Source organism: Mustelus asterias, chromosome 5 (assembly GCF_964213995.1).
Source record: "Mustelus asterias chromosome 5, sMusAst1.hap1.1, whole genome shotgun sequence".
Lineage (NCBI taxonomy): Eukaryota > Metazoa > Chordata > Chondrichthyes > Carcharhiniformes > Triakidae > Mustelus > Mustelus asterias.
In genome coordinates, this window is record NC_135805.1 from 47,468,192 (window position 1) to 47,495,345 (window position 27,154).

Genomic DNA, 27,154 nt, shown 5'->3' on the forward strand with positions numbered 1-27,154 from the left:
ACAATTTAATAATATAATAATATATATAAAAATATATACAATAATACAATTATGCTGCAACTGTACAGGACCTTGGTGAGGCCACATTTGGAATATTGTGTGCAGTTCTGGTCATCTCACTATAAGAAGGATGTGGAAGCGCTGGAAAGAGTGCAGAGGAGATTTACCAGGATGCTGCCTGGTTTGGAGGGTAGGTCTTATGAGGAAAGGTTGAGGGAGCTAGGGCTGTTCTCTCTGGAGCGGAGGAGGCTGAGGGGAGACTTAATAGAGGTTTATAAAATGATGAAGGGGATAGATAGAGTGAATGTTCAAAGACTATTTCCTCGGGTGGATGGAGCTATTACAAGGGGGCATAACTGTAGGGTTCGTGGTGGGAGATATAGGAAGGATATCAGAGGTAGGTTCTTTACGCAGAGTGGTTGGGGTGTGGAATGGACTGCCTGCAGTGATAGTGGAGTCAGACACTTTAGGAACATTTAAGTGGTTATTGGATAGGCACATGGAGCACACCAGGATGATAGGGAGTGGGATAGCTTGATCTTGGTTTCAGATAAAGCTCGGCACAACATCGTGGGCTGAAGGGCCTGTTCTGTGCTGTACTGTTCTATGTCTTTCATTATTTAGCAAATTGAACTATGGCCTTCTCATCCATCTGGTAAAATTTCCCGATTTGACACTTGACTAAGGCGGATTTATCGATCCAGTTGTTACGATGACAGATCAATCACTGGATGTTTCTAACCCATACCCATCAACAACAAAAAAAAACAGATGAAAATCACTGGAGTCAAAGACACTCAGATTGAAATTCCACCTGCTGATGTTCAGAAGGCCACTGTGACCATCATTACCTTGGCAGGAGCGCGCATCGCTGCCTGGAGGGCAGCACGACGTGCAAGCGATTGATAGAAATACTTCTGACAGCCCTCCCATGCTGCGGAAACTTCAGCAAGCAACCTGCAACATTAACAAATGTCAATTCTAAATCGTATTGTGAAGTACAAAATCAGTTCAATAAAAAATATTCCTTGCTGTCATCAGTCCAAGAGTTAAATTACCTCAAATGATAACATTGAACAACTTTCCAGCACTACTTGTGCAGGTATTACCTTGGAAATCTATTCAATTGATGTGGAGAGTGGCAACTCCTCTTGTTCAATAGTTTATGGAGGGAATCATAGAATCTACAGTGCAGAAAGAGGCCATTCGGCCTATCGAGCCTGCATCGACAACAACCCTACCCAGGTTCCATCCCCATAACCCACATATTTACCCTCCTAGTCCTCCTGATACTAAGGGACAATTTAGCATGGCCAATCAACCTAACCTGCACACTTTGGATTGTGGGAGGAAACCGGAGCACCTGGAGGAAACCCCCACAAAGATGGAGGGAACATGCAAATTCCACACAGACAGTGACCCGAGGCTGGTGCTGTGAGGCAACAGTGCTAACCACTGTGCCACCCTAAGAAAGTTTACCTGCCATGAGAATCTCTCAGAAGTAACTCACAAGAGTGAAACGTCAATTTTAATTTTTCATCCTCCGTAGCAAAATAAGCAGAATTAAAATTAAACAACGTTTGGACATAATTTCCAGAAGGGAAGTCAGCAATCTGGAGAGCTACACCAGTTACTGTTTGAACAAACCCATTTCCTATAAGTTCAGAAACTTGCAGCACAGAGGGAAGCATTTGGCCCATTGATTTGAAGAGTTATTGAATAATTCAGAAAAGCACACCCTCAACTATATTTGCTTCACAAGAACATTCAACCGATGCTAGATGGGGACAGATTGGGGCAAGGAACGCATAAAAAAAGGCCAGAATTCGATGGTAGGAAGGTAGGTACAATGTAATGGAGATTTGAATTCAATGCACTGTATGGACAGGGAGCCAGTGAAAGCCAAAATGCTGGGTAAGACAGATTTAAAACAGGGAGGGATGCTGATGCCATGGTTCTGAAGGAGTTGAAAGTTGCAAGCAGGTAGGATATCAGAAAGGAAGGTCGAGGTACGTATATATTAACAATTGTACTTCAACAGCAAAAAAAAAATCATAGGCCAGAACTTTCCGGTCATCACGCCAGCATGATCTTCCAGTCCTGCCGACAGTGTACCCCCACCACAGGTTTCACGGCAGTGCCGGGTGTGTTTAACAGGAAATCCCGCTGACCATGGCAGGACCAGAAGATCCCACTGCCGGCCAATGGCGGGCTACCTCCCACCACCATGAAACACATGGCAGATTGCACATCGAATTCTGCCCATAGTCCCGAAGTGGAGATGCCGGCGTTGGACTGGGGTAAACACAGTAAGAAGTTTAATAACACCAGGTTAAAGTCCAACAGGTTTATTTGGCAGCAAAAGCCACACAAGCTTTCGGAGCTGCAAGCCCCTTCTTCAGGTGAGTGGGAATTCTGTTCACAAACAGAGCATATAAAGACACAGCCTGTCTTGATGCTCTCTCCACTCACATTGTTTTGTTTCTTAAAGACTTGATTAGTTGTAAGTATTCGCATTCCAACCATTATTCATGTAAATTGAGTCTGTGTCTTTATATGCTCTGTTTGTGAACAGAATTCCCACTCACCTGAAGGGGCTTGCAGCTCCGAAAGCTTGTGTGGCTTTTGCTACCAAATAAACCTGTTGGACTTTAACCTGGTGTTGTTAAACTTCTTACCTAGTCTCGAAACCAGATTTCCTGGCTAATTTTTTTTTTACAAATTTCATCCAAAAGCACCATTTTTACTCTCTACAATCCTTAACATTTCCTGCAGTCAAGACAGACTTGACTCACTTAACGGCTCACTTAAGCCAGTCACCATGAGATGCACGAATATCGCAAAGAACTTGATTTGGGCGGGCGGCACTCTGGTTAGCACTGCTGCCTCATAGTGCCAGGGACCCAGGGTCAACTCCCGGCTTGGGTCACTGTCTGTCTGTTTGGAGTTTGCACGTTTTTCCCGTGTCTGAGCGAGTTTCCTCCGGGTGCTCAGGTTTCCTCCCACAGTCCAAAATTGTGCGAGTTAGGTTGACTGGCCGTGATAAATTGCCCCCTTGTGTCAGGGGGATTAGCAGGGTAAAATGTGCGGTTAGGGGGATAGGGCCAGGGTGGGATTGTTGTCGGTACAGGCTCAATGAGCCAAATGGCCTCTTTCTGCACTGTAGAGATTCTATGCTTCCTCCATTCATCCACAAGCATTCCCAACAAGCTTCCGCTCATCAACCTCACATAGCAAAGGAGCTTATATGAGGAATAAGTTAGGGACAAAGCTTAGATCTTGTAAATCCTTGGGCCCTGCACACTGGTATGCACCTCCTCCCACCCCTCTCCTTGCAGTATTCTTTTTAAAAAGAAAGGTATGCATAATAATTTGGAGATTACATTATTCTCATTTCATCTGAAACTACTAACAGCTTACATGTTATCCAGTTCATCACCGCCGTCAACCGTGTTTACAGCTGTCTTCATATCAAGTGGGTGCAGACAAAGTGTGTCCTGGGGGTCTTCTGTTTTAGACCAAACTAGTCCTTTGCGGTAAGACAGGCCTGGGGAGAGAGAGAGAGGAGATGGCATACACTGCACCATATTTCAGAAATACACACCTCCAGTTTACAGCATATGTTCCTGAAGCAAGGAAAACCTCAGAGTACCTCTCAAGTCATCCGAATTCATTCCTCACAAATCAATCTCGGACTCTCCAGCAGTGACATATCTAGTGGCACATTGGTTAGCACCGCTGCCTCACAGCGCCAGGAACCTGGGTTCGATTCCGGCCTCGGTTTACTGTCTGTGGAGTTTGCACATTCGCCCCATGTCTGTGTGGGTTTCCTCCGGATGTTCCGGTTTCTTCCCAAAGATGTGCGGGTTCGGTTGATTGGCCATGTTAAATTGACCCCGTCAGGGGGATTAGCTAGGGTAAATGAGGGTTACAAGAATAGGGCCTGGGTGGGATCGTGGTTGGTACACACACTCGATGGGTCAAATGGCCTCCTCCTGTACTGTAGGGATTCGATGATAGAACAATCTGCCAGTGAAGCAAGGTCTCAAAGGCAATAAGTACATAGAACATAGAAAAGCTACAGCACAAACAGGCCCTTCGGCCCACAAGTTGCGCCGAACATGTCCCTACCTACTAGGCTTACCTATAACCCTCTATCTTACTAACTTCCATGAACTTATCCAAAAGTCTCTTAAAAGACCCTATCGAATCCGCCTCCACCATCACTACAGGCAGCCGATTCCACTCACCCATCACCCTGAGTGAAAAACTTACCCCCAACATCTCCTCTGTACCTACTCCCCAGCACCCTAAACCTGTGACCTCTTGTGGCAACCATTTCAGCCCCGAGTAAAAGCCTCTGAGAATTCACTCTATCAATACCCCTCAACATCTTATACACCTCTATCAGGTCACCTCTCATCCTTCGCTTCTCCAAGGAGAAAAGACCTAGCTCTCTCAACCTATCCTCATAAGGCATGCCACCTAATCCAGGCAACATCCTTGTAAATCTCCTCTGCACCCTTTCTATAGCTTCCACATCCTTTCTGTAATGAGGTGACCAGAACTGGGCACAGTACTCCAGGTGGGGTCTGACCAGGGTCCTATACAGCTGCAGCATTATCTCCCGATTTCTAAACTCAATTCCTCTATTGATGAAGGCCAGTATTCCATACGCCTTCTTAACCACAGCCTCTACCTGCGACGCTGCTTTGAGCGTCCTATGAACCCGGATCCCAAGATCCTTCTGATCTTCCACACTGTCAAGCATCTTACCCTTAATATTATATTCTTTCATCCTATTCGACCTGCCAAAATGAACCACCACACACTTATCTGGGTTGAAGTCCATCTGCCACTTCTCCGCCCAGTCTTGCATCTTATCTATGTCTCGTTGCAACTGCTGACATCCCTCCACACTATCCACAACACCACCAACCTTTGTGTCATCAGCAAACTTGCCAACCCATCCTTCCACTTCCTCATCCAGGTCATTTATAAAAATCACAAAGAGCAAGGGTCCCAGAACAGATCCCTGGGGCACTCCACTGGTGACCGACCTCCATGCTGAAAAAGACCCATCTACAACCACTCTTTGCCTTCTGTGGGCAAGCCAGTTCTGAATCCACAAGGCAATGTCCCCTTGTATCCCATGCCCCTCCACTTTCTCAATAAGCCTTGCATGGGGCACCTTATCAAACACCTTGCTGAAATCCATATAAACTACATCTATCGCTCTTCCCTCGTCTCATGTGCCTAGTCACATCTTCAAAAAATTCAATTAGGCTCGTAAGGCATGATCTGCCTTGGACAAAGCCGTGCTGGCTATTTCTGATCATACTATTCCTCTCCAGATGTTCATAAATCCTGCCTCTCAGGATCTTCTCCATCAACTTACCAACCACTGAGGTTAGACTCACTGGTCTATAATTTCCCGGGCTATCTCTTCTCCCTTTCTTGAATAACAGAACCACATCCGCAATCCTCCGGAATCTCTCCTGTCTCCATTGATGACGCAAAGATCATCGCCAGAGGCTCAGCAATCTCTTCCCTCGCCTCCCACAGTAACCTGGGGTACATCCCATCCGGTCCCGGCGATTTATCTAACTTGATGCTTTTCAAAAGCTCCAACACATCCTCTTTCCTAATGTCCACATGCTCAATCTTCTCAGTCCACTGCAAGTCTGCACTGCAACTACCAAGATCCTTTTCCACTGTGAATACTGAAATAAAGTATTCATTGAGTACCTCTGCTATTTCTACCGGTTCTATACAGACTTTCCCACTGTCACATTTGATAGGTCCTACTCCTTCACATCTCATCTTCTTGCTCTTAACATACTTGTAGAATGTCTTGGGGTTTTCCTTTATCCTGTCTGCCAAGGCCTTCTCATGACCCCTTCTTGCTCTTCTAATTTCCCTCTTAAGTTCCTTCCTACTAGTCGTATACTCTTCGAGATTTCTAACATTACCTAGCTCCCTGAACCTTTTGTAGGCTTTTCTTTTCTTCTTGACTAAATTCGTTACAGCTTTCATGCACTTTCGTGCTTGTGTATGACAAGCATTTATTATTACCAATAAATGGATCGAGTCCCCAGTAAACCGTTGGACTCAAACTGGTCAAGTTATACTATTTAAATTATTCAAAGTAGTTTGATATTTCAATAAATAGTCTGAGCACAATTTTTTTATGACCTGTTTATTTTGTAAACTGGAGGCTTGCTTTGAACAAGCCTGGTTTAATTTCTTTAAATCAACACACCTAGAACTACAAGAGGGAAACATTGATTGAATTTGAAGGCTAACTCACATTGATGCAATTTAACACCAAATCCAGTTTATTTTGCAACCCAACCATGAATTAGCCCAAATATTTACTACACGACACTTGATACAATGAGTCCCTGGTGATGGTACTAGGCAGGTCTTTATGGTGGCATTATCATATCACGAAATAAGACCACAAGATATAGGAGCAGAATTAGGCCATTCAATCCATTGAGTCTGCTCCGCCATTCAATATGGCTGGTAAGTCTCTCAACCACATTCTGCCTCCTTTTCCCCGTAACCTTTGATCCTCCTGCCAATCAAGAACCTATCTATCTCGGTCTTAAACGACCTGGCCTGTACAACCTTCTGTGGCAATGAATTCCATAGATGCACCACCCTCTGGATGAAGAAATTCCTCATCTCAGGTCTAAAGGGTCGTCCCTTTATTTGGAAACTGTGCCCTTGGATCGTCGACTCGCCTACTCATGGAAACATCTTTCCCACATCCACACAATAATACAAAATGTTGTTAGTATAAATATTCTAACTATCTATATTTCAACCATGCTGTCTCTTTAAGGTCACAATTTCAGTTGTATAGATCCTATTACCATACTTTACAGTAAGGAAAGTCAGCAAGAGCTTGTAAATTTTCCTCTGGCCAGGAGTTGGATACAACAAGAAATGACAGCTAAACGCAGTCAAGAATGTTGAAGAATCCATACAGGACACTTTTTATAAACTAGAGGTGAGGCTATATTGGATCTGGTGCTGGGAAATGAGCCAGACCAGGTGCTAGACTTGGAAGTTGGTGTGCATTTTGGTGATAGTGACCACAATTCGGTTACGTTCACCTTAGTGATGGAAAGGGATAGGCATGAACCTCGGGCCAGTGGTTTTAGCTGGGGGAAGGGTAATTATGAGGCTATTAGGAGAGAATTAGGAAACATAGGTTGGACTAGGAGATTACAGGGACTGGGAACGTCCGACATGTGGAGTTTTTTCAAGGAGCAGCTACTGCGAGTCTGTGATAGGTATGTCCCTGTCAGGCAAGGAGGAATTGGTAGGGCTAGGGAACCGTGGTGCACCAAAAAAGTTTCTTTGTTGGTTAAAAAGAAAAAGGAGGCTTATGTTCGGATGAGACGTGAGCACTCGGGTAGTGCACTAGAAAGCTTTAGATTGGCTAAGAGGGAGTTGAAGAGCGAGCTTAGAAGGGCTAAAAGGGGACATGAGAAGACTTTGGCGGATAGGGTTAAAGAGAATCCTAAGGCGTTCTATAGGTATGTCAAGAACAGAAGGTTGGTTAGGGCAAGTTTAGGGCCAGTTATAGATGGCAGAGGGAAGTTATGTGTGGAACCGGAGGAGATTGGTGAAGCATTGAACCAATATTTCTCTTCGGTGTTCACGCAAGGGGACATGAATATAGCTGAGGAGGACACTGGGTTGCAAGGGAGTAGAATAGACAGTATTACAGTTGATAAGGAGGATGTGCAGGATATTCTGGAGGGTCTGAAAATAGATAAATCCCCTGGTCCGGATGGGATTTATCCAAGGATTCTCTGGGAGGCAAGAGAAGTGATTGCAGAGCCTCTGGCTCTGATCTTCAGGTCGTCGTTGGCCTCTGGTATAGTACCAGAAGATTGGAGGTTAGCGAATGTTGTCCCATTGTTTAAGAAGGGGAACAGAGACTTCCCCGGGAATTATAGACCGGTGAGTCTCACTTCTGTTGTCGGCAAGATGTTGGAAAAAATTATAAGGGATAGGATTTATAGTTATTTGGAGAGTAATGAATTGATAGGTGATAGTCAGCATGGTTTTGTGGCAGGTAGGTCGTGCCTTACTAACCTTATTGAGTTTTTTGAGAAAGTGACCAAGGAGGTGGATGGGGGCAAGGCAGTGGACGTGGTATATATGGATTTTAGTAAGGCGTTTGATAAGGTTCACCATGGTAGGCTTCTGCAGAAAATGCAGATGTATGGGATTGGGGGTGATCTAGGAAATTGGATCAGGAATTGGCTAGCGGATAGGAAACAGAGGGTGGTGGTTGATAGTAAATATTCATCATGGAGTGCGGTTACAAGTGGTGTACCTCAGGGATCTGTTTTGGGGCCACTGCTGTTTGTAATATTTATTAATGATCTGGATGAGGGTATAGTTGGGTGGATTAGCAAATTTGCTGATGACACCAAAGTCGGTGGTGTGGTAGACAGTGAGGAAGGGTGTCGTAGTTTGCAGGAAGACTTAGACAGGTTGCAAAGTTGGGCCGAGAGGTGGCGGATGGAGTTTAATGCGGAGAAGTGTGAGGTAATTCACTTTGGTAGGAATAACAGATGTGTTGAGTATAGGGCTAACGGGAGGACTTTGAATAGTGTGGAGGAGCAGAGGGATCTAGGTGTATGTGTGCATAGATCCCTGAAAGTTGGGAATCAAGTAGATAAGGTTGTTAAGAAGGCATATGGTGTCTTGGCGTTTATTGGTAGGGGGATTGAATTTAGGAGTCGTAGCGTTATGTTGCAACTGTACACAACTCTGGTGCGGCCGCACTTGGAGTACTGTGTGCAGTTCTGGTCCCCACATTACAGGAAGGATGTGGAGGCTTTGGAGAGGGTGCAGAGGAGGTTTACCAGGATGTTGCCTGGTATGGAGGGGAGATCCTATGAGGAGAGGCTGAGGGATTTGGGATTGTTTTCGCTGGAAAGGCGGCGGCTAAGAGGGGATCTTATTGAAACATATAAGATGATTAGAGGTTTAGATAGGGTGGATAGTGATAGCCTTTTTCCTCTGATGGAGAAATCCAGCACGAGGGGGCATGGCTTTAAATTGAGGGGGGGTAGTTATAGAACCGATGTCAGGGGTAGGTTCTTTACCCAGAGGGTGGTGAGGGATTGGAATGCCCTGCCAGCATCAGTAGTAAATGCGCCTAGTTTGGGGGCGTTTAAGAGATCCGTAGATAGGTTCATGGACGAAAAGAAATTGGTTTAGGTTGGAGGGTCACAGTTTTTTTTTTTTTAACTGGTCGGTGCAACATCGTGGGCCGAAGGGCCTGTTCTGCGCTGTAATGTTCTATGTTCTATACTCACCAATTTCAGCAAGGTGTTTGAAGAGATCTGCCAAGGCTCTTTGCTTCTGCATCAGAATGTGTTTGACCTCTGACCGCTGCTTGTCCTTATCAGCTGTTTGGTCAACTGCAAGAGACTGGAGATCCTGTACAGCAGTGATGACATCACCTGCAAGCATCAGGACACAAGAGCTTGTAATTCATCCGGCTTTACTGGGAAGGCTCAATGATACGGACATTGTGGTATTTCCCTATTTCCACCACTGACAGACATCCAACGTTAACAACTCCTTACAACCCCACAACTATAACGTTTATCAGCACTACAATTTATTCCTTTGGACTACTGCAGTCAACAATAAAAGTGCGCAAAGCTGTGGTGCCAACAAACATATGCAACCGAATACAAGGGAACTCTAGAAACCTCATACGGAAAAAAACCTCAAATGTTTTGCAGATCAGGCAGCAAAGAGAAAGGTAGGATTAATGTTTCTGGTTGATGGGATTTCACCATCGTTGCCTGAAACTGTCTGACCCATTCAACATTGACACCATTTTCTGCTTCTATGCCTATTTCAGATTTCCAGCATCCACAATATTTCACTTTATTTGTGAACTTACTGGTATGCATGAATAAGAATCCCATCCAAAATACAAGACTATAATCGCAAGTCAGGGATCAAAAAAAGATTAAAGATTTGAATTTGGCATATTCATGGATTTATCACAAGGCGATCCTTTAGTTTGCCATGTCTGTGCTGGTTCTTAAGGGACTTGGCACGTGCCCCATTTCAAATATTTACCCATTAAAAAAAGAAACTCAGGTTTTGGAGTGGAAAGACAGGCCATAACAAAATGAAGGACATTGGATCTAACAGCCCTCTACAAAATGATGTATCCCGATCTCCAACTTGGAATCACTGGTCAGTTTACTGTCATATCACTTCTGACCTTTTTCCGACTCAATAACTTCTGGTAGAAACCAAATTTCAGCAATTCAACAATTCATTATTCGCTTTGTATTAGAACTATATTCACTCCATTATTGGGTTCATGTCCAGAGTGTAAAGGCTGGGAATCATTAAATTCAAGTCTTTTAATACCTGTAAATTGATCCAGACTTTCTACAAAACTGGGAAGAGAATTTGTCGTCATAAGTTTCAGGCACATTTTCCTCATCCGTTTACTAAGCGCTGGTAGACGGCTCTGAAGAGAACTCCCTTCTCCTGAGGCATCATCTTTCGAAGAGTTAGGAAAAATAACCTGCAACAGCATTGGATGGTGGTTAGAAATCATGAAAGTTTTTAGTTATTACAATACACTGACTAAATAAATAACTGGATAAATGTTCTCGTCACTGTCTCCAGAAAAAAAAACTGCTGTTGTGCTACAAAATCTGGCTCTCAAAATTAGGTTCAATTGTAACAGAGTCCATAAGTGCCATTAAAGAACATTTCAAAATGCAGCAGAAGTCCAGAGAATGCTGTTAAAACGTTGAAATTACATTAAATGTAACATAGTAAACCAACAAACATTAATATTAGCTACTGTTTCGCAGAGTGCAAGACTAATTAGTCTACAAAAGTGTTCAGAGGGGCAATGTTTTCCACACCCAGGGTGGTGAGTGACTGGAACAAGCTGCCAGAGGTAGTAATAGCGGCGAGTACAATTTTGTCTTTTAAAAAGCATTTAGACAGTTACATGGGTAAGATGGGTATAGAGGGATATGGGCCAAATGTGGGCAATTGGGATTAGTTTAGGGGTTTAAAAAAAAGGGCAGAATGGACAAGTTGGGCCGAAGGGCCTGTTTCCATGCTGTAAACCTCTGACTCTATGACCTGTGCCATCACTCCTTCCTACGGAAATACTAATCAATTTACAGCAAATTCACATACTGGTACAGCAGCATGTGTTTATATACCTGGGTCACATGGCATTTTTCTGAAGAAACCTTTCTGAGCACACAGTTCAGCTTCTCCACCTTGGTCGGTGCCTGTTGGTCAGCACTATCCAAGTTTCCAGCCTTTTCCATTTCTGTTAACGCAGGATAGCACGGATGGTTGAGTGCCGCTTCAAATTTCTTCATAAACTTGAACAGCGTTCTGCGGATACACATTAGAAGAAGTTGCACGATGGTCAGGCTGTGCTGGATCTAGTTTTGGGCTGCCAGAGGGCAGCGTCTGGGCACTGCCGGGAGGGAGTAGGGAAGCGGGATTTGCTTGGGGAGGTTCGAGGTGGGGAGGTCCTGTTTCCGCGGGGTGTTTGCACTTCCACTTTATTTTTATTGCTGCTTTCATTTCTATTTCTTTCAGTTCATGCCGCCCTTTAAAAATCAATGAGCCCGTCCCGCCAGCATGCCCCCCTCCCCCCATATCAAAAAGCATTTAATATGTTGGGGAAAGCCGGCAAGGCAACTGGTGGGCTGCTTTCTGCTTTTCCCGCTTCATAGAATCATAGAATCCCTACAGTACAGGAGGTCATTCGGCCCATCGAGCCTGTATTGACCACAATCCCACCCAGGCCCTACTCCCGTAACCCCACATATTTACCCCGCAAATCCTCCTGACACTAAGGGGCAATTTAGCATGGCCAATCAACTTAACACACACATCTTTGGACTGTGGGAGGAAACTGGAGCACCCGGAGGAAACCCACACAGACACGGGGAGAACGTGCAAACTCCACACAGACAGTGACCCAAGCCGGGAATCAAACCTGGGTCCCTGGCGCTGTGAGGCAGCAGTTCTAACCACTGTGCCACCGTGTCGCTTGAGACAACAATAATCTATAGTCAAGTTTACATTGCACATTCAGATACAGGCCAATCAGCCCATCAGGTTCATGCCAGGTTTTATGCCCATTCACCCCCCCCTCCCCCCTTCAGCATAACAATCTATAACCCCATATGCCTCGTGTATACAAGATGATGAAAGGTATGGGTAAAGTAGACATGCAGCAGATGCTTCCACTGGTGGGGCATTCTAGGACGAGAGGTTATAGTCTTGGAATAAGAGGTAGCACATTTAAAACAGAGTTGAGGAGAAACTACTTCTCCCAAAGGGTTGTGAATCTGTGGAGTTCACTACCCCAAAGTGCGGTGGATGCTGGGAGAGGGTAAATTTGAGGAGGAATTAGACAGATTTTTAATTGGAAATGGGGAGAAGAGTTATGGGGAGAAGGCAGGAAAATGGGGATGAGGAGCATATCAGCCATGATCGAACGGTGAAGCAGACTCGATGGGCCGAATGGCCTCATCCTGCTCCTATATCTTATGAACTTATCTAGCCTCCCTTCCTTCAGATGTATCCAAACTAATTAACTCAGCTGTTCCTTTTCGTAGCTAGTTCTAAATTCTAACTACAAAGTACTGGAAAAACTCAGCAGGTCTGGCAGCATTTGTGGAGGGGGAATAGTTAATGTTTCAACCCCAATATCACTTCTCCAGAACGGAGTTCCGGCAAAATGTCACGTTGGACTCTATGTTAATTCTGTTTCCCTGCTTTTATTTCAGATCTGTAGCATCCACAGGATTTTGCTTTCACCTAAATTCTAACCATTCTTCACATAAAAGTTTTGCATAAACTTCAGGTGACCACCTTATATTTATAGTTCTGGATGCTTACACATCTCTTGTCTACACTACCAAACCCGTCAATAATCTCCATTAGCTCACCCCTTGGCTCACTCTCTTTTCTGGAGACAAGCTGCATCTAATATTGCATTACGTTGTGGAAAGGAAGATGTACAAGCAGTGCAAGTTCTCATTTCCAAAAGAGAAAACACTGGAAAATCTCAGCAGGTCTGGCAGCATGTGTAAGGAGAGAAAAGAGCTGACGTTTAGAGTCCAGACGACCCTTTGTCAAAGCTTTGAAACATCAGCTCTTTTCTCTCCTTACAGATGCTGCCAGACCTGCTGCGATTTTCCAGCGTTTTCTCTTTTGGTTTCAGATTCCAGCTTCCACAGTAATTTGCTTTTAGCTCATTTGTTGCACACTCTCCACAGGCCGAGTTGTGGAGCTCCCTCATCTCCACGGATGATTGTGGGCTGTGCGCTTCTTACAGGATAGAACTGATCCCGGTTACTGGGCAGCATATCGATATAGACTTTCCCACCTAGTCGCATGCTGAGGAAGTGACTAAAATGGACCGAGGGTTTTGCCTTCTTGTATATTCTGCATAACCTAATACTAACCCCATGCATTCATTTTAACAATAGTTTAAAAGCTTAAAGTTAAAGTTTATTTATTAGTGTCATAAAAAGGCCCACATTAACACTGCAATGAAGTTACTGTGAAAATCCCCTAGTCGCCACATTCCAGCGCCTGTTCGGGCACACCGAGGGAGAATTTAGCATGACCAATGCACCTAACCAGTACGTCTTTTGGAGTGTGGGAGGAAACCGGAGTACCCGGAGGAAATCCATGCAGACACGGGGAGAACGTACAGACACAGAGACCCAAGCTGGGAATTGAGCCCAGGTTCCTGATGCTGCAAGGCAGCAGTGCTAACCACTGTGCCACCCTGACTAGAACTAGGATAGCTAATGAGACTACAACTTCCTCTCTGGCACAAACCATTTTAGTTAAAGGAATATGTACCAGATCCAGACAATGTTTATGTTGACATGCACAAATGGTTTCGGTAAACTGGAGTGATTTTTATTGATTTGTTGTTAACCATTCATCAGTACCTGATGCTCTCTTTTCGAGAAGATACTTTGCATTACCTGTGTGTTTTCTCCACTGATTGTTTAATGGACCAGAAACTGGCATCATTCCATCGGCTGATCTTGACGAAGTCCTGGAGGCAGACATGACTGAATTAATGAGGAAGCTCAGAGTTCAACAACCAGTGCCGTACCTTTTATACCCCGCAGGAAAATATCTAATGGCACAAGTTAGGTGGACAAGGAAGTCATCTCAGTAATCAGTAGCTATTTAGTATTTTTGAGCCTTCAGAAAGGCATGAGAAAGAGCGTTTGTAAATCACTGTTTATAATTACTGCAATGCAAATTAAATATACAAAATATTTAAAGTAACGACCCCACCAAAAACAATGCATTGAATCAACTTGCACTTATTGACATAATGTGGGGAATTTTATCATTTGGAGTCTAAGGGCCGGATCCGGGCGTAATGCAGATATGAGCCCCGAATCCTCTTTGGAGCGCGCCCATACGCTTTTTGCCGGCTCCAGTCCGATCCGCGCAGTGGGCGGGGCTTAGCGCTGCCAGAACGATCGGAGCTCTGAACTGCACATGCGCAGTTCGAAAAAAAATCCGAAGCAGCGCGCCCGGGCACGAAAGAAAAACATCTTGCAAACTGAAAATAATGTAGCATCTTCTTTGTGCTGCCCAATTATCTATGGGAAAGGTAATTAAACTACAGTGTCCTCGTGAGCAATTAGTGACCTGTATAATACATTTGTGATCTGTAACTGGATTGTTGATGCTCAAATGTTCAGAGTCCTGTGGTGAACCTGGAAGAATTGTCCCCGTGGTGGAACTTGGTTGGAAATAAGATTCAAGGATATCCCCCCGTCCATATTTTTGAAATATTTTCCCAAATTTTTGACTGTGGGTTTTTAGTTCCTGCGATTATCATTTTGACATTATCTTCCAAAGGGAATTCCTCTAATTCCGTGCAATGTTCAGATGAAAACAAGATGAAAGAAAGGTTCCAAGGCTGCTCCAGAGGCAGATTAGCTGCATCCAATGTTGCCCATGCAAATCACATTCATAAGTAGGGGCACATCTGCCATGGAATGTGAGAGAAGAGTTGCCAATACAAACTTCTTTTCGCTATGGTTGATTTCCCAGATTTAGTAATCTCCTTGAATCTTATTTCCAACCAAGTTCCACCACGGGGACAATTCTTCCAAGCTGGCTCATGGCTACAGGGACATCATCCAGTTACAGATCACAAATGTATTATACAGATCACTAATTGCTCACTAGGACACTGTAGTTTAATTACCCTTCCCATAGATAATTAGGCAGCACAAAGAAGATGCTACATTATTTTCAGTTTGCAAGATTCTCCCAAGTCCATCCTCCCCCCCCAACCAGAGATCCATCTGAGCCCGCACCCCCCCCCCCCCCCCGGCGGACGCCAGCGGAAGGCCAGGAAGGTGCTGCACAGTGGTTAGCACTGCTGCTTCACAGCTCCAGGGACCCGGGTTCGATTCCTGGCTTGGGTCACTGTCTGTGTGGAGTTTGCACATTCTCCTCGTGTCTGCGTGGGTTTCCTCCAGGTGCTCCGGTTTCCTCCCACAGTCCAAAGATGAGCGGGTTAGGTTGATTGGCCATGCTAAAATTGCCCCTTAGTGTCCTGAGATGCGTAGGTTAGAGGGATTAGTGGGTAAAATATCTAGGGATATGGGGGTAGGGCCTGGGTGGGATTGTGGTAGGTGCAGACTCGATGGGCCGAACGGCCTCTTTCTGTACTGTAGTGATTCTATGATTCTATGCAGGCTCTCGAAGGACTGAAGTCGGAAGGATGGTGGAGGGAGACCAGCGATCGAGGTAGGTTGGGGGTGTGCTCTGCCGATGGGGGCCTGCCTCCCAGGGGGGTCCGCTGGGGTGGTTAGCGGGGGGGGGGGGAATCTGCGAAGGATGGTGACTGCACAAGGGCAGAGAGGCTTTGGAGGTTCCCCTACAGAATAGAAATCCGTTTCGGATTTCTATTCGGCAGGTCGCTTACAGCGCGGATGTTGGCACGGTGGCACAGTGGTTAGCACTGCTGCCTCACAGCTCCAAGGACCTGGGTTCGATTCCAGCCTTAGATGACTGTGTGTGGAGTTTGCACATTCTCCCAGTGTTTGTCTGGGTTTCCTCCAGGTGCTCCAGTGTCCTCCCACATTGCAAAGATGTGCGGGTTAGGTGGATTGGCTATGCTATATTGTCCCTTAGTGTCTCAAGATGTGTAGGTTAGATGGGTTAGCCATGGTAATTGTGTGGGATTACAGGGGAGAGGGCCTGGGTAAGATATTCTGTCAGAGATTCGGTGCAGAATCAATGGGCCAAATGCCTCTTCCATACTATAGGGATTTTATGATTAAGGAGGCAGACACAGGTTCAAGGTTAACTCCATTCAGTTCCTGCTCGGAATCGTACTGGCAAGGAGATGCAGATTGAAGTTGTACATTTTCCAGCTGGGATTAAGAGGTGGCAGAGAAGAGAAGGGAGAGATGTACAGGGGTCAAAGTCACAGCTGAGTGACCCAAGTAGCGGCTACCAGGCTACTGGTCACAAGCAGCACTCAGCCATCAGTGTTAGGTTTGCCGAACAAAGGCAAGCAATGTGGGATGAATGTTTTCAGATAAAAACTTTAGCGAAAATCTCTCTGCAGGCCATTTGAAATTGTGTATTTTAGGGATCAAATACAAGATATGCCAAAAACAGAACGGTGAAGCCACTAATCTCATTTACTGACACACTCAAGCTTGCTGTCTGGAATGAAGCAAGTGTTAGCATTGTGAGGTGCGAGATTAGAAACATATTACCTTCCAGCTGCACTCAACCTGCAACAGCCAGAATGCCGTCTAATCATCCACATTAAATAAAGTCTTACAGTCACATTTGAGAACCATTTTATTTTCACCCCTCTCTTGATTACCTTCAATTCTTTCTCTATGGGTTGACGGAGTTCAGTTATTTTAGCCTGAACACTCTCCGAAAATTGCTTGTAGTAGTTGTATAAATTCCAGAGTAAACTGCACAAGACATCTGCAATAAAATAATTTTCTGGTTAATGTCCTTTACTTATTTAGTTGTGACATTCTTAGAAATTATAAGCCAAATGAACTATCATTTGCATTTCTTCTGTGCACCTTCTACACTTTTTCACTAAAACACATAGCCAATTAGGATGCACATACAAGAAATAGACACTCCAAATGCTTAAACTGTCAACTAAACCTTCTGTGCATTCATCCTTGCTATCATAGAAGCATTGATCCATAATTTCAACTCGCCCCATCTTACATAAACTGAAACTGGTGTAGATATCAGTTGTGCATTTGGTGAATTACTGTGTAGGGCATTCCTCCTCCTCCTCCCCTCCATCCTAAGAGGACAGTCACGTGTCTCCCATCCATTGACTCTGTCGACAGTTCCCGCTGCCTCGGAAAAGCAGCCAGCATACCCAAGGATCCCACGCACCCCGGACATTCTCTCTTCCACCTTCTTCCGTCAGGAAAACAATACAAAAGTCTGAGGTCAGGTACCAACCGACTCAAGAACAGCTTCTTCCCTGCTGCCATCAGACTTTTGAATGGACCTACCTCGCATTAAGTTGATCTTTCTTTACACCCTAGCTATGACTGTAATACTACATTCTGCACTCTCTCCTTTCCTTCTCTATGAACGGTAAGTTTTGTCTGTATAAAGCGCAAGAAACAATACTTTTCACTGAATACTAGTACACATGACAGTAATAAATCAAATCAAATAATGATCATCCCATGATATCATCAGGTCTCCATAGGCTGCCGGCAGTTGGAGAATTGGAACCTGTACCTAAAAACAAACCTGTCTGCTGTTTTTATTAAAACTTGCGTGGACCTCCTGAATTGAACCGATCTTTGCACCACCCCTCCAGCCAGTCAACGCAACAAAAAGTCCACTATTCGTATTCCATCATTCAAACCTGCACAGAGTTCCACGCACTATATCCAGACCTCCAGTGGTTATCTATCCACAAGAACATGGACTTGAAAAGCCTAATCATCTTCAAATCCTTCTTGTTCCATTTTGTTTACATTATACTCCAGCCCTACATCCCTCAAGATCTTCTGCCTTACATTTCCCCCACCCCATCTATCTTTCCAGCAAAAAAAAAGTGTTATGGTATTTGAATTCTCTCTAATCTTCAGTCTACAAACCTTCAAAATCCAAAAGAACTGTCTCCAACTGGACCTCCAGTCCTTTTCCTCAACCAGCCCCCTCGTTTCTGCTCCACAGTCCCTTGTAATGCCACTTGGGGGCATTTTGTTACAAAATGGTGCTATTCAATCCATAAGCATATTTTATTGCCTATTGCAAAACAACCCAAGTTTCTTGTTAACTAAAGAAAAGCATTTAGACCCAGTTAACCTAAACATTTCAAAAAAAACTATGAGATGGAAATAATTACCTTTTCCCTCCTTCGCTGGCACTGTCAAAACATGACAGTGAAATGCTAACAGCATTGACAGGCGACAATGAAACTCTCCCAGCGTAGCTCCTTCAATGAAAGTTTGCAGTGTACTGATTACTGCTGGCAGCTTCATCTGCTCTTCCACGTCTGACCAGAGTAATAAAAATACAAGTTTTAAAAAAAAAAAACAACCCTTTTTGTGGACTACACTGAACAGAAGATTCTCGAAAATACTCAGGTCTGCTCAGCACACATTGGGCACGACTAGCGGGAGGGAAAAAAATGGGATGGAGGTCGCGATCTTCCTCGTTCATTTTTTTGTGACGTAATCAGCAGAAGTTGCTCTGCATCTATTTATGAGTCCTGAACTCAATTGTCCGGGCTTGCTTAAGTTTCTGCCCCTGCCGGTGGAGGTCCACAAGAGCTGGGGCCACGTATGGTCCCCATCAACAGGAACCCGGCATGATGGCCTCGCTGGTGCGACCAGAGGCCATTGAGGCCCTCCGTGAGGTTGTGGGCAGGGGGGGGTGCCTCTTGGGCATTGTCAGCCTGGCACTGCCCACTCTGGCAGTGCCAGCCTGGTACACTGTCAGTGCCTGAGGGGGCAGGGTCAGACCGGGGTTGTGGGGAGGTAGGATGGAGGCAAGTGGGGGGGGGGCGCCTTTGTAGTGCACAGAGTGCCAGAAATCCATTCAACTAAGCTCACGCAAAACTCCTGTATTTTTTGGTGGGAAAATCGTGTCCATGTGTTGGAATGGGCAGAAGAATGTCAGTTGGGCCACAACAGTAACAGGAGACTTTGGAAGCTGAGCACGGCTAATGGAGCTTCCTGACAAAGAATTCAAGATTACACACTCTACATTACCTCTGGTATCCAGGGAGTACATCAAAAACTCAACAGTTGGCAGAATTCAAGCACCTATCACATATTGTCCCTAAAGCAAGGATTTCCTGATGAAAACAGCAGTGTGTGAATGCATCTGCAGAGGAGCCAATTTCACAGCTATCATTTCGACAAAAAGCTTCCATTCAAGGCCTCAAGTCGCTCAGGAGGTGTCCCAACAGTGAAAATGTGTCAGGTGAGATAAAAGCGTAACTGAAACTTGGAAATATATTGCTGTTTCTTTTACATTACTGGATAAAACCCCAGAACTTCCTGTCCAGCACACATGGGCTGCAAAATGCTGGCTTTTCCTGCAACATGAACATCCCATGAATGAATAAGATTGTAAACTAGAGTGTTTGAATTTGTTAACTGATCATTAATAATTAACAGCATCATTCCCACCCACGATAGTCATTTCATCCAACAATCATCAACAGTTCAACCAAGTTGTCTGATCAAATTCATGTGATGGAAGTTTCAAATATCAAATACTGTGAACCTAAACGCTCCACTTTAACACTGTAAATTGAGGTAGTTGTGCAGTGCCCAAACATTGATGAATTGCCTTCTGAATTTCACCACTATTCAATAAAGTAACAAGGCGGCTGCACTACCTTGCAAATTTTCTTCCGTTCGCTCCTGAAGGTATTTTTCAATTAACTGGTAGATTGAAAACCAATGCTTAGTTGATTTCTCCATGTGCCTTTTCATCACAACGTTGAGACTATTAGACCAGCAACTGTGGGAAGAGATTAAACGTACAAGTCATGATTTGTTAAAAGCTGGGGAATGATTGGTCAAACTTTTGCTTCAAAAACATGCAGCTGAAAGTCTTCCATCACAGTTCAGTTCACATCCGACAGTAAAAAAAAAACACGATCAAAAAGGCGGACCTAATTTTTAGCCAATTTGAATCAATTGTTAGAGGTAAAATAACTCGTCAAGGGACGATGTCCCTTCACCAGATACTGAATCCAGAGTGCCAGTAGACCCAGCACTCCCATATTTACATACAAGTGAGGCTCCCCGATTGGGCAGGCAATTATGACCAATCATTTTGGCCAACCAAATAAACTAAATCAAATTAGCAAGGGGCAAATTAAAATGGACAGCTCCGAAAAGGAAGGGAACAGCCCGAAACAAAAGACAACGTGGAAAAGAAACTTAAAACATCAAATCAAAATGTGATTAAAGGGGTCAATAATGCACCCCAGTCCCGGCAGTGCCTAGTGGACACAGAAGGCAATTATGGCCGTAATCAGGGAGCTCATACTCCAAGAGGCCTACCTCATGTGCCTCATTGATGTCATTACAAGGAGGAAAATGCCAGAAGCCAGACACTAACTTGTACTATTCCACCAACCAATAGGCAAGCCTTCAATTCTTTCTTTCTTAATTGCTACAGGTAGAAAGGCAGCCTTGAAAATGGCAAAAAAACCCAACACAATGCTATAATCCATAAGCTCAACTAAAAACAAAACTCAGACACATTCTAGGTTTGATAACTGAACTATGTTAGCTTCAGGCTTGATTGAGAAACGACAAGAAAACAAAATTGGAGATTCCTGACATGGCTGCCTCCCATTACTCCAGCTGGAAATGGGTATGTGGGAATACCAGTCAGGATCAGACATGCTGCCTGGATATGAAGTGCGGCCATCCAACTGTGCCACCAGGAGCTAACTGTATAAATTAACCTGTGCAGATGGGAGGCACTCATTGTGTTATGAGATGTACAGATATAAAAGGGCACTTGCCCTTCAAGGGTCTGTTAATTAGTTTATTTGTCTGATTGGTATACGGAAAGAGTATAAAGAGAGACTTGCTGACACTGGTGGCAGGGTGTAAGAGTTAGCAGCTGTACATTTGGAATGTCTCACTTTATGAATACATCTAAAACGGAGTAAGGAATGACTCCGGGTCACTTCCTGTACCAACTGCCTATAGGAGGCACCAGGAAAGAGGAGTAAGAAATATCCAGCACTGTGCCCCACTATAGCCGAAGACCTCAGGAGAGAATGTGCAAAAACTGGCATTCAGAGTTTCTGTCAACCTATGGTTGGCAAAAACACACAAGTCCAAGTGATCTATTCTCAAGCATAATATTGGGTTGCATCAATAATTAACAGGGCCATGTTTGTTCTTGAACTAACTACATCTATAGGATCAGAATGATCAAGTATGTTATTGATTGGTAGTTTAAAACGCAATATTGGCAAATGAGATTGGAAAGAGGATTATGCCTACTGTTCTAAGTAGGAAGATTGGAAATCCAGTGAACCTTCGCTGCCCTCTCTCTATGGCAAATATATCTTTCCTTAGATAAGGAGATTAAAACTGCACACAATACTCTTGGTGTGGTCTCACCAAGGCTCTATGCAATAGCAACAAGACCTCTTTACTCCTGTACTCAAATCCTCTTGCAATAAAGGTTAATATATTATCTGTCTTCCTAATTGCTTGCTGCACCTACATGTTAACTTTCAGTAACTCATGAACAAGGACACCCAGGTTCCTTTGGACATCAACTCTTCCCAGCACTATGGTCCTATCCACACAAGGGGTTTCAAAACATAAAACGTGTTTTTGCACAATTTAATTCCCACCAATCTGCGGCTACAGGAACTGTACAAATGATACCACAGGTCCCCATTTGTGTAAAGTGGCTAACCCAAATAATGATTCTTACTTTAGCTCCAGTTTGCGCCACTGAATGATCAATTGGCTGACAGCATCGAGGTGCTGCCGTAAAGACACAGATCGACTGGCATTCTCTTCCCAGTCCTGCAAAATAAAAACGGTTTGTTCAGAATGGGTCGAGGATCGTCGACTGGTGAACCACCACCTGAATACAGGTTTTGTTGTTTTGGGGAGCCGGACAATGAGAAGAGAGGAATGGCTCACCTGGGATTTACTAAAGAGGATCTCCATGCCATTTAAGAATTTCGCTAAAGCACAGGAAACAGGAAAGCTTCTAATTCTGTCCATTACGACTAACAGCTGTAAAACAAGAATGATACAGTCTTGAAATTCACACCAATACCTTGCTAGGTCACACAACAAAGCAAGGCATATTCTAAATACAGACATGCGTCCATTGCCAAATTGAGGCTCAAAAGCTCCTAATAAATCTGTCACAAGGGACAGTTAAACACAGCATCTGAAAGAAACTGAACAGGATGGTAGCAACTGCGAGAAATACACATCAGGCCCAAATTGAGACTCAGACAGCACGCAAAGGTTCAATCTGAAATATTCATATTTTCTGCAGATGCTAGTGGATATATTTTGTGTTTTGATATTAATTAATAACATTGCAGTGGTACATTCTTTTTCACTGCTATTATTCTAGCTCACCCTCTTTCTCACATACCCTTTCCTACCAAGTCATTATCTCAAGAAATGTCTTAAGTCTATCAATGATGAAATATTTCAGAAACTAGCATGGTTCAGAGTGCTAAGGGTGCTTAGACAACAATGACAGCAAACTTCATTACTGGCGAGTGCTCTCCTCAAGCACACTCCCAGGTGTACAATTTTACTCTGCACCTAGCTTTCTATTCAACTTGGGAATGCCAACAATCCACATCTGAAGAACACAAGAAATTGGAGCAGTAGACGACCATATGGCCTGTTGAGCCTGCTCTGCCACTCAATACAATCATGGCCGATCAACTCCACTTTCCTGCCCATTCCCCATATCCCACTCTTCCCCGATGCACCGAAATTCTGTCTATCTCAGCCTTAAATGTCTTCAACAATGGAGTATTCACAACCATCTAGGATTCACAACACTTTGAGTGACATAATTTCTCCTCATCTCAGTCCTAAATGAACATTGGCCCTTTATCCTGAGATCGCGTCCGTATTTTAGATTTCCCCTCGCAGTGCAAACAATCTCTCAATGTCTATCTAGCTCCTCGAGTCTTGTATGCTTCTATCAGATTCTTCTAAACTCATGGGCCAATTTACTCAGCCTCTCATAGGATGAACCTCTCATCCCCAAGGCTATTTCTTTACTGTCTCCAACACAGGTGCATCCTGCCTTAAATGTGAATAATGCAGAAGCAAAGTGCAGCTATTTCTCAACACTGAAGAGGTATTACGTTGAAGATTACTTAAATTCCAAAATATATGTGGGTGCTTAAACACTGGGCCAACTATAAAGGCACTTTATTTACTTTAATGCAGTATTGCATTTCATTGGGTCAGTGCTGAAGAGCAAATTATATAATCAGAATTAAACTGTGGCTACATCGTGTGAGGAGGAATATCCCAAATTTTGTCTTTGCCAATCCATGCTAATTGTCATTTACTATTCCCACTTTAAAACAAAAATCCTCATCAAACAGAAGGAGAAAAGATTCACTGGCTGGAGAAAAGCAAAAGGGTAAAATGACACAGATTGAGGAGCAGAGATCTATGCTATAAGAGCTGAAGACGGGATGCTTCAAAATGTTAAAGATCACAATACTACCAAGTGGATGCTCAGCACAAAACTGGATGAAGAGTGAATGGTGCAGAATGCAGTAACTGGATTCTCCTCACCTGCAGCAGAGCTGGATGTTCAGGCCAGTCCAAGAGTAACTCTTTGACCTTTTGAGTGAAATTCCTCAGGACAGGCTGACACTTCTTAGCCTGTTGGATATTTGGATGTTGGTAGAAATCGTAAGTTTCTTCCTGGGGTAGGACGAGCTCAGAGCTTTCTTCTCCCACGACAGAGTTTTGGATGAGAGCACTGATCAATAATTGACCGCCATGAAGCTGTCCACTCAAGGAAGCATCTAACCCAAAGCAAAGAAACATTACATTGAAATGAATAATGTACAATTAACCATTTATGTTTAGTAATTAAGCGAGTGCAATTGTAGCACACCCAGTTCAACTTCCCAATTTCTTCTTCAATTTTTAATTATGTTCCTTTACTGTTCATTTTGGGGCAAAATAATGGCACAAACTTCATCCCAGAGGTGGCTAGACATGGCACTTAAGGCGAATGGGATCAAAGGTTATGGGGAGAAAGCAAGATTAGGCTATTGAGTGGATGATCAGCCATGATTGTAATGAATGGCGGAGCAGAGTGGAAGGGTCAAATGGCCTCCTCCTGCTCCTATGTTTCTAACGATTATACTTTGGGGATCACCATCTTCATTAATTTTGCATAATCAGTGAATTTACCTATTGAGCTTGTGAACCTTAGCTCTAAATCACTTATGGATGCTGGCCAGGAAATTGAAATCAACCCCATCTCTTCTTGGAATTACGTCATGAGATCTTTTATACCCACCTCAATCACAGAAAGAATCTCAGTTTAACTCTACCTATTGTGCAGCAGTGCAAACGTAGCACTGGATTGTCAGCCTGCATCATATTGTCTCGTGCAGACTAAACTCTCAACTTTCTGGGCGGCATGGTGACACAGTGGTTAGCACTGCTGTCTCAGTGCCAGGGACCCAGGTTCAATTTCGGCCTTGGGTGACAGTCTGCGTGGAGTTTGCACATTCTCCCCATGTCTGCGTGGGTTGCCCTCCGGTTTCCTCCCACAGTCCAAAGATCATAGAAATCATAGAAACCCTACAGTACAGAAAGAGGCCATTCGGCCCATCGAGTCTGCACCGACCACAATCCCACCCAGACCCTACCCCCATATCCCTACATATTTTACCCACTAATCCCTCTAATCTACACATCCCAGGACACTAAGGGCAATTTTTTTTTTAGCATGGCCAATCAACCTAACCCGCACATTTTTGGACTGTGGGAGGAAACCGGAGCACCCGGAGGAAACCCACGCAGACACGAGGAGAATGTGCAAACTCCACACAGACAGTGGCCCAAGCCGGGAATCGAACCCAGGTCCCTGGAGCTGTGAAGCAGCAGTGCTAACCACTGTGCTACCATGCCGCCCCATGTGCAGGTTAGTTTGATTGGCCATGATAAATTGCCCCTTAGTGTCAGGGGGGATTAGAAGGGCAAATATGTGGGTTTACAGGGATAGGGCCTGGGTGGGATTGATTGTTGGCGAAGGGTCAATGGGCCGAATGGCCTCCTTCTGCCCTGTAGGGATTCTATGATTCCAGCTGTGCCAACAACTGAGCAATGCTGAGCGCATTCAACCACCTCAATGTCGCACCTACTGGAGATCTGAATGAAGAACAGGAAAAGATGCTCTGATCCATCCAGCTAAATTAATAAGTTTTTTGCAGTTTCAGCTCCTCTTCTCACCTATATTTTCCTCAATACCATGTTAAGCAGACAATTGGGACAAATAATCAGTCATGCAATAGTCTCATTCATGTTAAGTTTCACCCAAATTCCTACGGCATCATTCACCCAGCATCAGAGTGCACAGGCATCATAGTCATCACCCTTGTTATCGGCTTGAAAATCAGTCTGTATATTGTCCATAAAAATACACTGCAAGATAGGAGACACTGGCAGAACTAAATGATCCAGAGACCCAGGCTATTGTTAAGGGGACACTGCTTCATGACAGTTGGTCGAATTTAAATTTAATAAAATCCGAAACTGAAAACTAGTCTCAGTAATGGTGACCACGAAGCTATCAATTGTTACGAAAACCAATCTGGTTCAGTAATGTCCTTTAGGGAAAGAAATCTGCTGTCCTGACCTGCTCTGGCCTACATGTGACACCAGACGCACAGTGAGGCAGTTAAAATGGCCTAGCAAGCCACTCAGGGCAATGAGGGATGGGCAACAAATACCGACCTCAGAAACTGACACCCACATCCCAACAAAGAATTAAAAATTTAAATAGTTGAACATACTCACCAATTAGAGAATAGAACTGCGTATTTAACAAGGCAGCTGTATGGTAAGAGGACACAAAAGCATTAAGGTAGTCACTACACTGATGCACTGGCGCGGCCTGGCGGTACCATACAGTTTGTGCAAATCCCAAATACATTTGCTGGTGAATATTCATGACGATTTGAATTGAACTCTGGGACATGGGGGCAACAGCCACTGTGCTCTCAACTTCAGTCTCCATCTCTTGTTCAAGACTGGGCTGGGATGTGATGTCAGAAAAATCCTGAAGAAAGAAAAATAAAACTGCTTAACAGTCAAAATGTTTCAAAGGTCGAGCTGTGCTTGTTCTATGAAACTACATGAAAAAGAAAGACGTTTTAATGCTTGTTCCACACATCATTTTAAGCTATTTCATGACAATGCAGCTTAGGAACACATCAACTTTAAAACGTACACTGAAACCAGTGATTCACCCAGTGAAAGGTAAACTGAGCTTTTAAAAAAATATTTAAAACAAATGCAGAGCCACAGTGTATATAATGGTCCCCTTCATTAAAGGTCAGAACAAACTGAAGAAAATAATATTCCACATTACCTTGTTATACTGTGGGAAATTCTGTTTGAATTCATTTTCCTCGTCCTCCTCAGTCAGACCTGAGACATGTTGTTTGCTCTTGTACTTGTACAGGCTGGCTTCCTGCTCCTCTTTCACTCTCCTACATTCTTCTTGCTCATTCCAGGCATTTACCATTGCCTTTAATACAAAGACATCCACAGAATTTTTATTTTGTTCAATTATGTTCCTCCGTTTCCCGCCAACCCCAAGAGTACACTACTGGGTTTGTTAGCTGAAAGACATTTTAGACCTAGGGTGGGATTTTCCTGCCGCATTCGCCCCAAGACTGGAAAATTCCGTCAGAGGTCAACGGACCTTTCCATGGTCTCCTTGTCGCCTCGCCCCTGCCCTCTACGATTCCCGTGGCAGGCGGGATGGGAAAATTCTGCCCTTGGTCTTCTCTGTCCCAAACTGC

The 27,154-nt window shown here is 44.1% G+C and overlaps 1 protein-coding gene across 1 annotated transcript in view; it reads right to left on the reverse strand.

Moving 5' to 3' along the window:
- The window catches only part of mdn1 (midasin AAA ATPase 1), a 194,542-nt gene that overhangs the window by 39,317 nt on the left and 128,071 nt on the right, over window positions 1-27,154 (reverse strand). Inside the window, exons 64-77 of the mRNA XM_078212495.1 lie at window positions 26,719-26,877; window positions 26,145-26,406; window positions 23,901-24,136; window positions 22,257-22,352; window positions 22,042-22,136; window positions 19,967-20,091; window positions 18,464-18,613; window positions 16,946-17,055; window positions 14,055-14,128; window positions 11,250-11,430; window positions 10,432-10,591; window positions 9,351-9,497; window positions 3,421-3,547; window positions 852-957 (exon numbers count right to left, since the gene is read on the reverse strand). Of these exons, the coding sequence (XP_078068621.1) occupies window positions 852-957; window positions 3,421-3,547; window positions 9,351-9,497; window positions 10,432-10,591; window positions 11,250-11,430; window positions 14,055-14,128; window positions 16,946-17,055; window positions 18,464-18,613; window positions 19,967-20,091; window positions 22,042-22,136; window positions 22,257-22,352; window positions 23,901-24,136; window positions 26,145-26,406; window positions 26,719-26,877 (2,028 nt within the window). The remainder of the gene's footprint in view (window positions 1-851; window positions 958-3,420; window positions 3,548-9,350; window positions 9,498-10,431; window positions 10,592-11,249; window positions 11,431-14,054; window positions 14,129-16,945; window positions 17,056-18,463; window positions 18,614-19,966; window positions 20,092-22,041; window positions 22,137-22,256; window positions 22,353-23,900; window positions 24,137-26,144; window positions 26,407-26,718; window positions 26,878-27,154) is intronic.